The following is a 12,596-nucleotide window of genomic DNA, read 5'->3' on the forward strand; positions in this document are numbered from 1 at the left end:
TGGCTACCGCCATTCTCGGCGGTCCCGGCCCTGTGGCTCCTGATCTCCTGTATTCTGCCTCTGTGGCCCTTGGTCTCCAAGTTTTCCCCCGGCCCTGTGGCCCCCCCGTACCTTCCGGCGTAGTCTTCCAGCAGGATGTGTCGGAGGATGACATACTCGGAGTAGCTGAGGCTCAGATAGGTGAGGAGGAGACACAGCAGCCCGCACGGGTCTCGTACACACAGCGCCATCACCCGGCTCCGTCCACGCCACGCCCCCTCCTCGCCTCTCCGCCAACCACACAGCCGCACTGTCACAAGGCCACGCCTATCCCGGCACTTCCGATACCTGTCAGTCACCTGACTGCCTGTCAACTAACACTTCCGGTATGAAGCATCTCCATGGAGACCGAGCAATGCATTTTGGGAAAGAGGAAGTGGCTGTAATCCATCGCTGCCGGCAGAAGCTCCTCCCCTATACAGTCCTCTTACGTGACCTGTGCAGTGTCAGTACACAGTGAGAGGTCATATTTCTACTATAATAAGAAGAGTAAACTCCTGTGAGTATGCTGACATTCCTATAAAGACCAACACAGGGAAAATCCATAGGTTTTCATTAATAAACACAGCTTAAAAAAAAAACAAAAACACGTGACAACGCCAAAGGCTGTGATTGGCTCAGCATTGTCACATGATGGAAGTGAGATATTTTTCTGCCATGTGAAAGCTCTGACAAGAATCTACTCAGCTTCCTATGGGGGAGGGGATGTAAACACCCAACTTCTAAACACTGTGGTCATGTGACTCTCCATGGCGCCTCTAGTAGTGATTACTTTCCAATGCAGCCAAGGCTGACATTTTTATGTAGTGTAGAAGTATAAAACACTCAAACCTTGCAGGATGCAGATAAGGCAATCAGCATTCTGAACACAACCTGCACTGCGGCCTGTGTGATAGATAGCACTATCTGTCCAGCCAGGCACTTTCTGCCTCAGCACAGCTCTCTGATTGGATAATAGATAACAGCCACACCCCCTTGTGAAGAGTGCTCCTTACCATGTGACTGAGAGGGCCCAGTGAGTGCCGGAGGATCCGAGAGCTTCAACCGGTAAGATCACACCTGTCCTATTACCACCTGCTGGTCATGTGACCACCTGTGTGCCAGGGTATTGGCTGTGTGTATGATCTGCAGAACATCGCACCCCCTGATACATATTGTATGTTCTGCAGATTATTCCATCACTGACCCCTCTAGAGATCTGCAGAACATTGCACCCTCCCATCTCCCTAATATTTTTCCTTCTCCTGTTTGCAGTCACAGCCGGTTTCTGGATGCAGCGGACAGCAGTAGTCGCTGGTGGGGGCATTAGTGGGCTGACCGCCTGCTACCACCTGGTGAAAGATGCCAAAGCCTCCAAGGTGAGAATCGCAAGGCATCATTCAATGTATGAGGATATCATAATTTATCTTCTCATACACGGCTGTACCCCACTCAGGTCATTTTATTGGAGAGCAGTTCCAGGCTTGGTGGATGGATGCGCTCTACTCGGACAGAAGATGGCGCTGTCTTTGAACACGGCCCCCGAGGAATGCGCCCAGCGGGAGTGGTAGGCAAGAACGCCCTGTGTATGGTGAGTCCCTATAGGGAGGAATATTATAGAGAATGGGGTCTGTGCACCTGACTGAAAGGGGGGGTGGGGGCAAACCAATGCACACCATGTAATATGTGGGCGCTTTATAAATCCTGTTTAATATTAATAATAAAAGGGTGGGGGGGGCAATGCTTCCAGGATAACATTCTTATCCCCAGCTTTAAGGATGTGTATTCTGCTCCAATCCACAACTGTTTGATTAATCTCCATATTTCCTTTTCTAGGTTTCTGAACTCGGTTTAGGAAGCGATCTGATTGCCATCCCGAGGAGTCACCCCGCAGCAAAGAATCGCTACCTCTATGTCAATAAAACTCTGCACAAGCTACCTTCCAGTCTAGGGTGAGAGCTCACTACTGCCAATCAGATGTACAATAGCAAGAATAGGTATCATGTGATCAGACAATCCTTGTGATAAGGAATTCATAGCAAGTGTATTATAACAGGTTCTCTTTTTATATTGGGGGGGGGGGGGGCTGCTCATTCAGCCAATCAGGTTGTCTTGCATCCTGCCAACTGTGAAATATCTGACATTGGAGGAAGAAAATCTGATTAGCCTGGAAACCTTCCAACCACTTTATGTTGTCTTTTATCACAGTGGGGTCCTGCGCACTATTCCGCCATTCTCCAGCCCGTTATTCCTGTGCGGCCTGCGGGATTTCACTGCTCCAAGAGGATCCCAAGACGATGAGAGCGTCCATGATTTCTTCTCACGCCGCTTTGGAAAAGAGGTAAGTGAGCAAATTCCTGAAATACTCGGCTCTTTCCTCTATCACAGGGATCTGTGGACCCCTGGTAGTCCACGAGAACATTTGGACATTATTTACAATTTTCATGTTTTATTATTATAAATCAAAAATAATATTCTGATAAATTCCTATATTCTGAATGACACTAAACTCACAAACTGTACTACGGAAAAACAATTGAGGCGCGGCGTGACGTCAGTGTAGTATTATGTTGTATGAGGCAACCGTGCCGGGCCGTACGCTTCAGTATTGTTTCCACCATTACAGTCACCCCGCTCCGCCAATACCGATTCTCATCTGTTTTATTTTATTTGTTTATTTTGACTTTTATAAGTATTATTTATTGTTTGGTCTGAGAATGAAATAAACCGATAATGAGTGAGAGAAAGCAAACCAATATTTTAAATTTCTTTAGTAATACCAAAGATAATACAACTAATGATAATACTGCCAATATTAATATAACATAATAATATAATATATATTAATAACACCTAACATGAGCTGATCATTGAATCGGAGCCTCCACAGTCCTCGTCAGGCACCATTATATAAGATCATTATTTTACAAATGGATTTATCTCTTTAAAAAAATTCATATTAATTGTCAGCTGGATTTAAAATAATGAATTTAAAGGTCGGAAAGTTTGGTGACCGCTGCTCTATAACTCTCCTCTGAAATACTCTGTTGGAGTACTATGTACTGCAATATACTATAACTATTTGTTGTTGTATTCTGATATTTGCCCCAAAGGTACCCTTCAGCCTTATCTTTTACCCCCTGCAGCTCGCTGACATTGTCATTGATAGTTTGTGTCGCGGTGTATTCGCCGGTGACTGTCGCCAGCTCAGCCTGCGCTCCTGCTTTCCCTTCCTGCATGAGGCGGAAACACGGAAGAGGTCGGTCATACTGGGTATGGCGACAAGTGGAGGTAAGTGTTTGACTCTTTCACCATATTACTGAAGTCCATGTAGTGGGGATTTTCTGGGACAGATATCACACAGGTCCCAATTGTGGGACTGTAGGGGCCCTTCCTGTGACCACTGCCTGGACTTCATAAGTGTCCACCCACCGGGGCTCTGCCCAATTCCCCCACCTTTGTCTGCCTACCCAAGGTAGCACCGGCGAAAAGGTGATGGGACAAAGGGCCCATGGGGTAGGTTGGGGATCTGTAGCTGCACCACTGCTTGGATCCCTTCCCCTTCTACCTACCTACCTGCTTATGAGCCCCTCCCACACCTACTTTAATATTTTGGAAGCGGAGCTTGACTTTACAATCTGCAGTAATTTCTGAACTTTGTAATTTTGCAGCTGTAAAGACACCAGAGTTGGACTCAGCTTTGTCAAAGCGGGCCAAGGATGAGCGATGGAGCCAGTGGTCCCTACGAGAAGGGATGCAGATGCTGTCTGAAGCATTGGAAGATTACATCAAACAGAGAGGGGTGGAGATACACAAGGACACCCCCGTGGAGGCGCTAGAAAGGACCCCCAATAACAGCTGGAAGGTAACTGACGGGGTGGGAGGAGTTTTGGTATATCTGTATAAAATGTGCAGACATCTACAGAGCTGATACCCCCCTGTTGTCACCCTAAACAGGAAGTATGTTACTGGCAGGATCACTAGATGATCCTAAAGAGGAATGCCCTGAGGTTTGAAAAAGAAATGGATCTTGCTTTATATCGGACCAGGTGGAATAATCCCAAATATGTTTGTTTCAACAGGTAAAACTTCCAAGCGGCAGCATCACAGCCGATCACATGTTCAGCGCCGTCCCAGGAGCGGGTAAGTAGGCAGAGGTTGGGTTTACAATGCTAACTGAATAGGACAGAATTATACCCCATTCACTTGAATTGACACTTTTTTACATTAACTTTCTGAGCCTGCCCTTGAGCACCAATCAGTGACTTTGCCTAGGCTGGGATGGTGTCATCAGTCTGCTGCAGACAGGAGGAAGTATTTCCTCAATCTCCTCTTCCCCGGTGACCTTGTGGGCAGTCACAAGGTAAGAGATAGCAGCAGGGGCTGATCATGGACACAGCAGGATTTATATTACATCCAGTATCTCACTTCAGGATGATTCCCGATGAAAGGCGGGGCCATCACTTAACAAATGAAAGCATTGTTGGGGGGAGTCATGTGACCTGGAAGTGTCACACATTTACTCAGCATTCTGTCTCCTCATTAAAAATGTGGTGACAGGTGCACTTCAATAAAGGGCTATCTTCTAGAGGGGACAACCCAGGTCACATGTTGCAGAGGGAGTGGATATGTGACAGGTCCTCTTAATAATGACCACATACAGTTTTAGCCTTTGGGGTTCCCATTCTGTGTGCTGCTTTTTTTTATGAGTGTCATGTGACCTGACGAAGGTGCAATCATTGTGTCCCTAGCTCTGAGCAGATTGCTGGACCCGATCGCCAAGCCCATGGCAGACACCTTGCGCCAGCTAAACACGGCCAACGTGGCTGTGGTCAACTTGGAGTATGACGGAGAGGTATTACCCGTATCGGTGAGTGGAACAAACACCAAAATTATAGTCTGCTTGTGGCTATGGCTGGAAATTTGGGCCGGGATAGGGCTGCTATCAGCTGGATCTGGTTGTTTCTGAAGTGTTAGGTTGGGGCAGTTAGGAACATTGGGGCAATTGCTAGGAATTATGGGTAACTAGGAAACTTTGGGTTATTGTTGAGTGTTATGGGGTATTAGCAGGGGATTTGTTAGTTAATTGGGATTTAGGGTAATTGTTCAGATAGATGTTTGGAGAACTTGGGTTATTGTTGGGAATTTGGGGGTTCATAGTGGACAATGTGGGGTTATTAGGATATTCAGGGTATTATTCTGGGTCCATGGTGGGGCTTATTGTTGGGGGTTTTTGGTTATTAGGAGATCAAGAGTATTGTTGGTAGTTTTGGCAGGTATTAGTAGGAGATTTGGGTGATTGTTGGGAGTCAATAGTAGGAAAAAAGTTCTTATTGTTGGGAGTTTTGGGGGTTATTAGTAGGAAATATGGGGTAATAGGAGATTTGGGGTTACTGTTGGGAGTTTTGGGGGCTAATAGTAGATTTGGGGGTAATAGGAGATTCAGGGTTTTTGTTGTAGGTTTTGGGGGTTATTAGTAGGAGATTTGGGGTTTTTGTTGGGGGTTATCAGTAAAAGAATTATTAGAAGATTTGGGGTTATTGTTAGGACGTTCAGGGTTATTGTTGGGAATTTGGGGTTAATTGTAGGATCAGGGTATCTTTTATTTTGGGGGTCCATGTTTAAAGATTTGGGGTTATTGTTGTTAGTTTTGGGGGTTATTAGTAGGAGATTTGTTAGGAGAATTGTGGGGTTACATATAGGATATTTAGGGTAAATATTACGAGATTCTGTGTTATTGTTTCTTAGAAAATATTGGGAGTGTTGTGAGCTAAGAGTAGGAGATTTGGGGTTATTGTTGGTAGTTTTGGGATTTATTAGTAGGAGGTTTGTGGTTATTGTTGGGAATTAGGGTTCTTCTTACCTAGGAAATTTTAGGTTATTGTTAGGGGGGTAAAGCTGTTTGTTAAGCTGCTTATACTCGTCAAATTACTGTTACCAGAGACATATACAAATGTTCCCCCCCATGAGGACAGATCAATGAAGGACAGCTGTGCACTTGGAGGAGAGCACAACAGGGTGCTGCTTTCTCTTCCTTCCCTTTCTATTAAACAGAACAGCTCTGTATGTACAGCACTCGTTTCTTCATCTGTCACTAGAAATAATCACAATGAAAATGCTCCAACCTGGGCACATATCTTTGGGAGATTCCGGGTAATTATTGAGGGATACTGAGCAATTGTTGGGAGATTCCAGGTAAGTGTTTGATTCTGGGTTCTTTTTGGGGGATTCGGGGTTCTTGTTGGGAGATTCGGGGTTCTTGTTGGGAGATTCAGGGTTATTGTTAGATTGGAATTTATTGTTAGGAGACTGGGTTGGGGTTAGTTAGGGGATTTGAGGTTGATATTGGAGGATTTGGGGTTATTATTAAGCTGTCTTGTATCGGGGTTGTGTCATGTGATTATTTTAGGGTTTAATCCCACACACAAAGTATAAACCATATATAACAATCTCTCTGTTATCATTGTGTCCGCCAATACTCTGCAATGCTCACCGGCTCCTGACTTCTCTTCCCCCTCCCTCAGGGATTTGGTCACCTCATCCCGTCATTCGAGGACAAGGCCGTGCTGGGAATTGTGTACGACTCACTGACCTATCCGGAACATAACCGCAAAGGATCGCCGTCCACCAGGCTAACGGTAATGTGAGCTTACAGGCCTTGCTGGGATTTGTGGTTCTCCTTGAGGTGGAGGATTTCCCCATGCATCAGTTCTCTTCTTTTCCTCTTCCTAAAGTTTGGAGAAATGATAATGAAGTGACGTCCATGTTTTTTTGCTGTCCCTGTCAGGTGATGCTGGGTGGTGCTTGGTTTGAGAGCAGCCTGGGGGACCCGACGTCCGTTTCAGCTGAAGAGATTTTGAGTCTGGCGACCGCGGCAGCTGCGGCTCAGCTCGAAGTGAAAGGAAAGCCAAGCAGAGCCATCGTCAGCATTAACAAGGTAGAGAAGTCCCGGTGCTCAGAGTATTATGGAAAAATTCTGGTTCATTGGCTGTCATACCGATCCCTAGATGCAGATCAGGAATTCTCACTTCTAACTTTGATTGCTGTAGTTCCCAGTTTTTACCTACAGGTGTCACTGTTGTACAGTTTGCAGGTCACTAATACATTTTTTTCCAATGGCTCTGAATGAATTTTCCTCTCAAATCACAAAAAGCTGAAATATTATCACAGGTTAGCTGGACAGGGATGCTTTCAAGTCTGACCAGCCTGCTGCTCCCCTGATGCCTCGTGTTACATCTACAGATAGATTCTCTACTAGGCAGAGGCACTGGTTGGATGCTGAGTTTTGGATGAAATCTTCTGACCAGTAATCTGTGATTGGAGGAGCAGAAAAAAGCTGGGACAGTAGAAAAGAACTGTACAAACCTGGCAGTCTCCAATCATTTATTGGCACATTTTGGTAGCAGTTTCACTTTAAGATCACCGGCTATCTTTTAGCATTTTTATATTACTTAATTTTTTTATAGCTCTCATTTACAGAGGTTTTTTCTTGTTCCTTTCACAGAGTTGTATTCCTCAGTATACGCTGGGACATTGGAAGCACATAGGTAAGACAATTCATGGATTTATGTTCTAGGGGATGTTAGGTACTAGAGGGAGTAAGGTGAGATTTGGGCAGAAAGGGAAATGGCCTGGTACCCCAACATGGGGTGGATACATTCCAGTGGATAGGCAGGGGTGGAACACATATCAGGTGAAATTGTGTAGATTTTATTTGGGTTCCCCTCACTGACTCATATCTGTAATCCTATATATTGTATAGGTATAAAGTGTATTATTGCACAGACTAATCCCGGGTTGGTAAATACCATTCAGGGCCCCCACCATCTTTTCCTCCCACCATCCCGCAGGTCGTTCCTATAGTGATGCAAATTCTAATTAATTTCCTAGCACCCATATGGAGGTCCCCAAATTATAATATGTAGATGTATTTGTCACACTCCGCCCATTGTGGACCCCGGAGCCATCACCTGGTTTGTCTTGTATTGACCTCTGCCCAGCATAGCTGAGCGCTGGTCTAGATTTTATATTCTTCTTGTGTACTACACCCATCAGCTCTCCCTCCCCCTTCCCAAACACACTCCTACCTCGCCTTTGTTAGAAAAACAGTTTTCTGCTTACATTCTTTTTCACATTTTTAGGCAACACCTAAAACTCTGGTTCAAACCGTTTTCAGAAAATTAGATGTTAGCTCCACCTCACACACACACACACACACACACAATAACTCCGGAAAGTTTATTTATAGTTAGTGTGAACTTCAGCACAAAACCTAACCCAACAGCTAAAATGAGATTCACTAAACTGCTGTGAGACACAAACAATTTGTTTGAAAAAAAAGTTGAAAAACTTTTTCCAACTTTGACTGTCTTTCATCTACTTCCTGGTTACATGCCCTCACTCCATATCACATGGCTCTGGCTAACTTCCTGATGCTGACAACAGAGGACCATGCCCAATGTGTAGTGTCCACCAGAGCAACATATGACAGTGTGACAACGCAGGGACAAAAGGGTTGTTACTCAAAAACAGGAAACGTCTAAACAAGGACTGTCATAGGTGGACCAGGGAATGTTTTCATAAAAGCTGCAGTTTTTCAATTTTGAAAACATGCCACAGGAAGGCGGTCTTGTTCCCGTTTCCAGCAGGGCGTCGGCATTTGGCCTAGATGGGCAGTTCTCAGTTCTGTATTATTGTAAGCCTGAATAAGGCTGCGCCCCTTCAGGTAGGAGGTGAAAATGGCAGGAAGTTTTCAGAACAACTAAGTGTCATTTTGGGGGAAGAGCGCCTGAGCATACAAAGATGAGAGAGAGGGAGTTAAATTAAAAAGAAACTAAGCTTATATAGGATTTTTGTGTGATGGGGCTTGGATTTATTTGTAAGTTTTCTTTTCATTTTCCTGTCTAGAAAACCTCTTCTCATACATCAAGCAGCACAATCTTCCTCTCAGTCTCATCGGAGCTTCATATCAAGGTGTCTCGGTCAATGATTGCATCTATAATGCCAAGAAGTCAGTCCAAAGCCTGGCCGGGTGCTAGCAGAGACATACTGACCCTGATTGGTCACCATCTGCCCTCCGGGGTCCATCCAGACGCTACTTCTCTGTAGAAGTATCTTCTCCACTTAAGGGGACACGGTGACATTCTTGGTGACTGAATAAAAAATTGTTCCCTACCAGGGACCCATCCAGAAAACGGTAACCTTCCCAGCTGGCAACAAAAAGCTGGTGACCTACCTAGGACACATACCAGCCAACATGGTATGATGGGCATTTGATGAATGTCGGTCTAACACAAAGGTGTTTATAAGGTAAATTAAACCGTATTCATGTATTCAGGACCTGGGTGTTTTCTTCCATCACATTCACATTGAGTCGAGGCCTGGGAGGGTCCCCATTCTAACTTTGCACTGGGGCTTCCCAGATTGCTAATGAAATCCAAATTTAGTAATAAAAAGGAAACGTAAAAAATCTAATTGCTGCTGTTCATGTAGTTGGTGTGGTATATGACCCATTACTAGCTCTGGGTTTTTAAAGCCCATCTGCAATTATTCTCCTGTATAAACACCACTAATTATTTTTAAATTTGGGTGGGAAGAAACTGTAGGCGAGGGTGGCACCCTTATTGTGACCTGCTCAAAAACAGCCAGGTGATTTACTGAAAAGTGCTGGGTGGTGCACCCGGCTAAAAGGGGCTGGGGAGAACACTGGGTATGCTGGAACAAAGCAATAGGAGATAAGCTATGTATATGTGCTAAGACAATGGTAGCTGATGTATTGTTTACTCCTTATTACAAGTGGAGCTCTATCTGCCATCTACAAAAACCCTTAAGCTACGTACACACTTCCAATTATTATCGTTGGAAAACCAACGACGAACGATCCTGCACGATATCTACGAACGATCGTATAGCACCGATCCTGCACATAGAGATAACGACACGATCGTTCGTAGATATTGTACACACAATAGATACGATCGTTTGAGCGATAGAGGAACTATGTGAACGACAGGAAAGTGAACGAACGTTCGTTCATTACGCATGCTCAGCCCATGGACGATCAACGAACGATCGTACACACGAACGATGTTCAACGATCGTCGTCCAATCCGATCCGCTGGTCCGGTCGTTCGTTTCAAACGACTTTCCTCGTTCGTCGGCGTCGTTGGTTACTTTTTTTACGAACGATTTTTGCCCAATCGATCGTTCGTCGTTCGTTCATCGTTCGTTTTGAACAATAAAAATTGGAAGTGTGTACGCACCTTTAGACAGGTTATTTTTGCTGTCCGGCCAGGTTTCCGGAGCTATACGCCTTCACTTCTTGTCACAAGCCACAGGGAACAATTCCATGCAAAACATGACACCATGTAGCATTTCTTTTACCAAACACCACACAAATTGACCAAAACAAAGTTTAATGGGTTTTTTAACTTGTTAAGAAGTGTGGAGACCCTGAGGTGGGGCACCGCATTTATCACACCATCATAGACCCCGGTCTGGGAGGGGGGTCCTCATTTATTCCTTGTTTGAGAAAAATAAAGTTTTTTTTATTTGTTACAATCCTTCATAAATTAAATAATAAGTCCATTCCAGTGCTTTGTGTAAGAGTGATACACCAAAATCAGCCAAATAAATAAACTAGTAAACCAAGAAAAAATAAAAAGTACTAGCTAGCACAAAGAGGCATTTATCCGGTCAGAGAGGTGGATGCATCAAAAACACTTGGGGAGTTGTCGGAATTTGAAATACTGTCTCACTTACATACCTTTCCAACTTTTTTCCCCCAAAAAACCTGCATCACATGAAAAAAAAATTTGGCGAAATTTTTTTTTACCCACCTTTTTTTTGTTTTTTAAAAGACGTAGCAGCCTGAGAAAGACACACCCAGCGCACAGCACGGAGCAATTAAATTACACTTTGTTGTAAAATATATATATATATAGTTATGTCTACACTTATGTACAGCTCGAAGAGGAAACCAGTCAGGGAAGAATAGTGGAAGCTGCCGATTGAAGAAGTCAGACGTTGACATTTTGAGTCGCAAATGGCGGTTATATAGATGTGGAGGCAGGAAGAACAGCACCAAGCAAATGTTACAGAAGTGAAGCAGTTTATTGGTTGTAAAGTTTGGATGACCAACGCGTTTCTAGAACATCCTTCATCAGGGCTGGAGGAGATCTTCAAGTGAGGTCAGGTTAGACCTGAGCAGAATCGATACTTCAACCTGTTCCTACTTGCAGGATACTTCCCTTTTGTCCAGATTGGCTCCAGTTAAGTTTTAGAACAACCTAAATATTTCAATATACAAACTTAACATCCAATCAACTGCTCTTGCTTCCCCAAGAGCTGCCATTTGCAAAAAACTCAAAACCAATTGAGTCTTCCAACTTAAGATAAGGGATCCACAATACCACAACCTCGGTCAGCTTCCACTTTTCCAAACTAACAGGTTTGCTTCATTGTATATACAACACAGCCCCCACTTTCTGTTTAGGAGGCAACGGTCAAGACCACCTGGGGTCCACAAGGTGGCGTTACAAGGCAGCAAGTTCAGTCATTCGCCATTTTCACAGTGAAACCTGTTTTTTTCCTTGCACAAAAAGTAAGGGAGTGTGACCTTCAATTGGACAAGAGGAGCTACAGCCCATCAAGGGACACATAACAAGCTTTCTTGCATGCCCAAGGCTCTGAAACACACGAAGACTCAACAAGGAGGTCCCGTAAAGTCAGACCTCAGACCAAGTTCTACCGTCGTTCCTAAGACCGGACGCTTCTTCAAGACAAAGGTGGTCTGTAATCCCTTGGCCTAAAGTTTCCATACACCAAGATGAAGAAGCATCATCCAGCTGGTCTTCTCTCAAGTTGCCAGAAACCCATAATAAACAGTTCTCAAAGTTGCGTTGGGTTCTTCTTGACTTTCCTCTCGAGCGTCAGAGGCCGACTTTGAGATGTTTGGTTTAGCGGCCTCTCTGCTTTTATGGGTTTCGGTTTAAAGCTTCGGGGTCGTCTCTTTTTTGAGTCTTCTTGTGGTAGGTTGGAGAGGACCGGGTTTTTATCACCATGGACCTCCTCCAATTTTCTTGGAGCTGCTGTGACTTGGGGTCCCTTCTTTTCTCGCTTAAGTCTTTTTGGGTCATTTGAGAGGGCAGAGGTTCCCTTTTTAGTGCCATCCAGAGATACAGAATTATTAAGGGATGACTGGACGACCACGGTGAGCCTTCCTCTAGTGGACCAGTTGGTTGTCACATTGTTTTGAGGTTGAGCCGGTGGGGGAGTGGGACCCCTTGTACGAAATGGTTTCTGTGACCTGGGGTCCACCCCGATGTCCACAGTGATATTGGTGTACAGTGGTTCTAGTTGTTTGGACAGCAGGGTGTAAGACAAAGAATTCATACCGTCCTGAGTCCACATTCGTTGGGTTCGGATAAGCAAATCGAACCTGAAAGACAAAAGGTCAGATGCTAAGGTCTGTACAGCACTGTGGTATATGTCAGAGCTATATAAATGTATAATAACAGTGTGTGACTGTGGGGGGGACATTAGAGTGTCAGCTCCTCTGTACAGAGACTGATAGGACG

The 12,596-nt window shown here is 44.6% G+C and overlaps 3 protein-coding genes across 4 annotated transcripts in view; 1 reads left to right on the forward strand and 2 right to left on the reverse strand.

Moving 5' to 3' along the window:
* The window catches only part of LOC140342263 (palmitoyltransferase ZDHHC3-like), a 7,003-nt gene extending 6,676 nt beyond the window's left edge, over positions 1–327 (reverse strand). The window contains exon 1 of the mRNA XM_072428387.1: positions 112–327. Coding sequence (XP_072284488.1) covers positions 112–230 — 119 coding nt within the window. The 5' untranslated portion in view covers positions 231–327. The remainder of the gene's footprint in view (positions 1–111) is intronic.
* Positions 328–413: 86 nt separating this feature from the next.
* On the forward strand, positions 414–9,350 carry PPOX (protoporphyrinogen oxidase). Of its 2 annotated transcripts, none has more exons than XM_072428386.1 (13): positions 414–538; positions 1,294–1,397; positions 1,475–1,609; positions 1,855–1,970; positions 2,227–2,359; positions 3,165–3,309; positions 3,690–3,883; positions 4,101–4,161; positions 4,770–4,888; positions 6,543–6,656; positions 6,806–6,955; positions 7,523–7,565; positions 8,926–9,350. In XM_072428386.1, exons 2-13 carry the CDS (start codon positions 1,311–1,313, stop codon positions 9,054–9,056), a joined length of 1,428 nt encoding a protein of 475 aa, XP_072284487.1. In that variant the 5' UTR covers positions 414–538; positions 1,294–1,310; the 3' UTR covers positions 9,057–9,350. The 2 variants fall into 2 exon arrangements, with proteins under 2 accessions (XP_072284487.1, XP_072284486.1); XM_072428385.1 differs by having other exon boundaries at positions 423–1,086.
* A 1,066-nt stretch (positions 9,351–10,416) lies between these two features.
* Positions 10,417–12,596, reverse strand: part of B4GALT3 (beta-1,4-galactosyltransferase 3) — a 12,166-nt gene continuing 9,986 nt past the window's right edge. The window contains exon 7 of the mRNA XM_072428384.1: positions 10,417–12,457. Within this exon, the coding sequence (XP_072284485.1) occupies positions 11,908–12,457 (550 nt within the window). The 3' untranslated portion in view covers positions 10,417–11,907. The remainder of the gene's footprint in view (positions 12,458–12,596) is intronic.

Source organism: Pyxicephalus adspersus, chromosome 12 (genome assembly GCF_032062135.1).
Source record: "Pyxicephalus adspersus chromosome 12, UCB_Pads_2.0, whole genome shotgun sequence".
Classification (NCBI taxonomy): domain Eukaryota; kingdom Metazoa; phylum Chordata; class Amphibia; order Anura; family Pyxicephalidae; genus Pyxicephalus; species Pyxicephalus adspersus.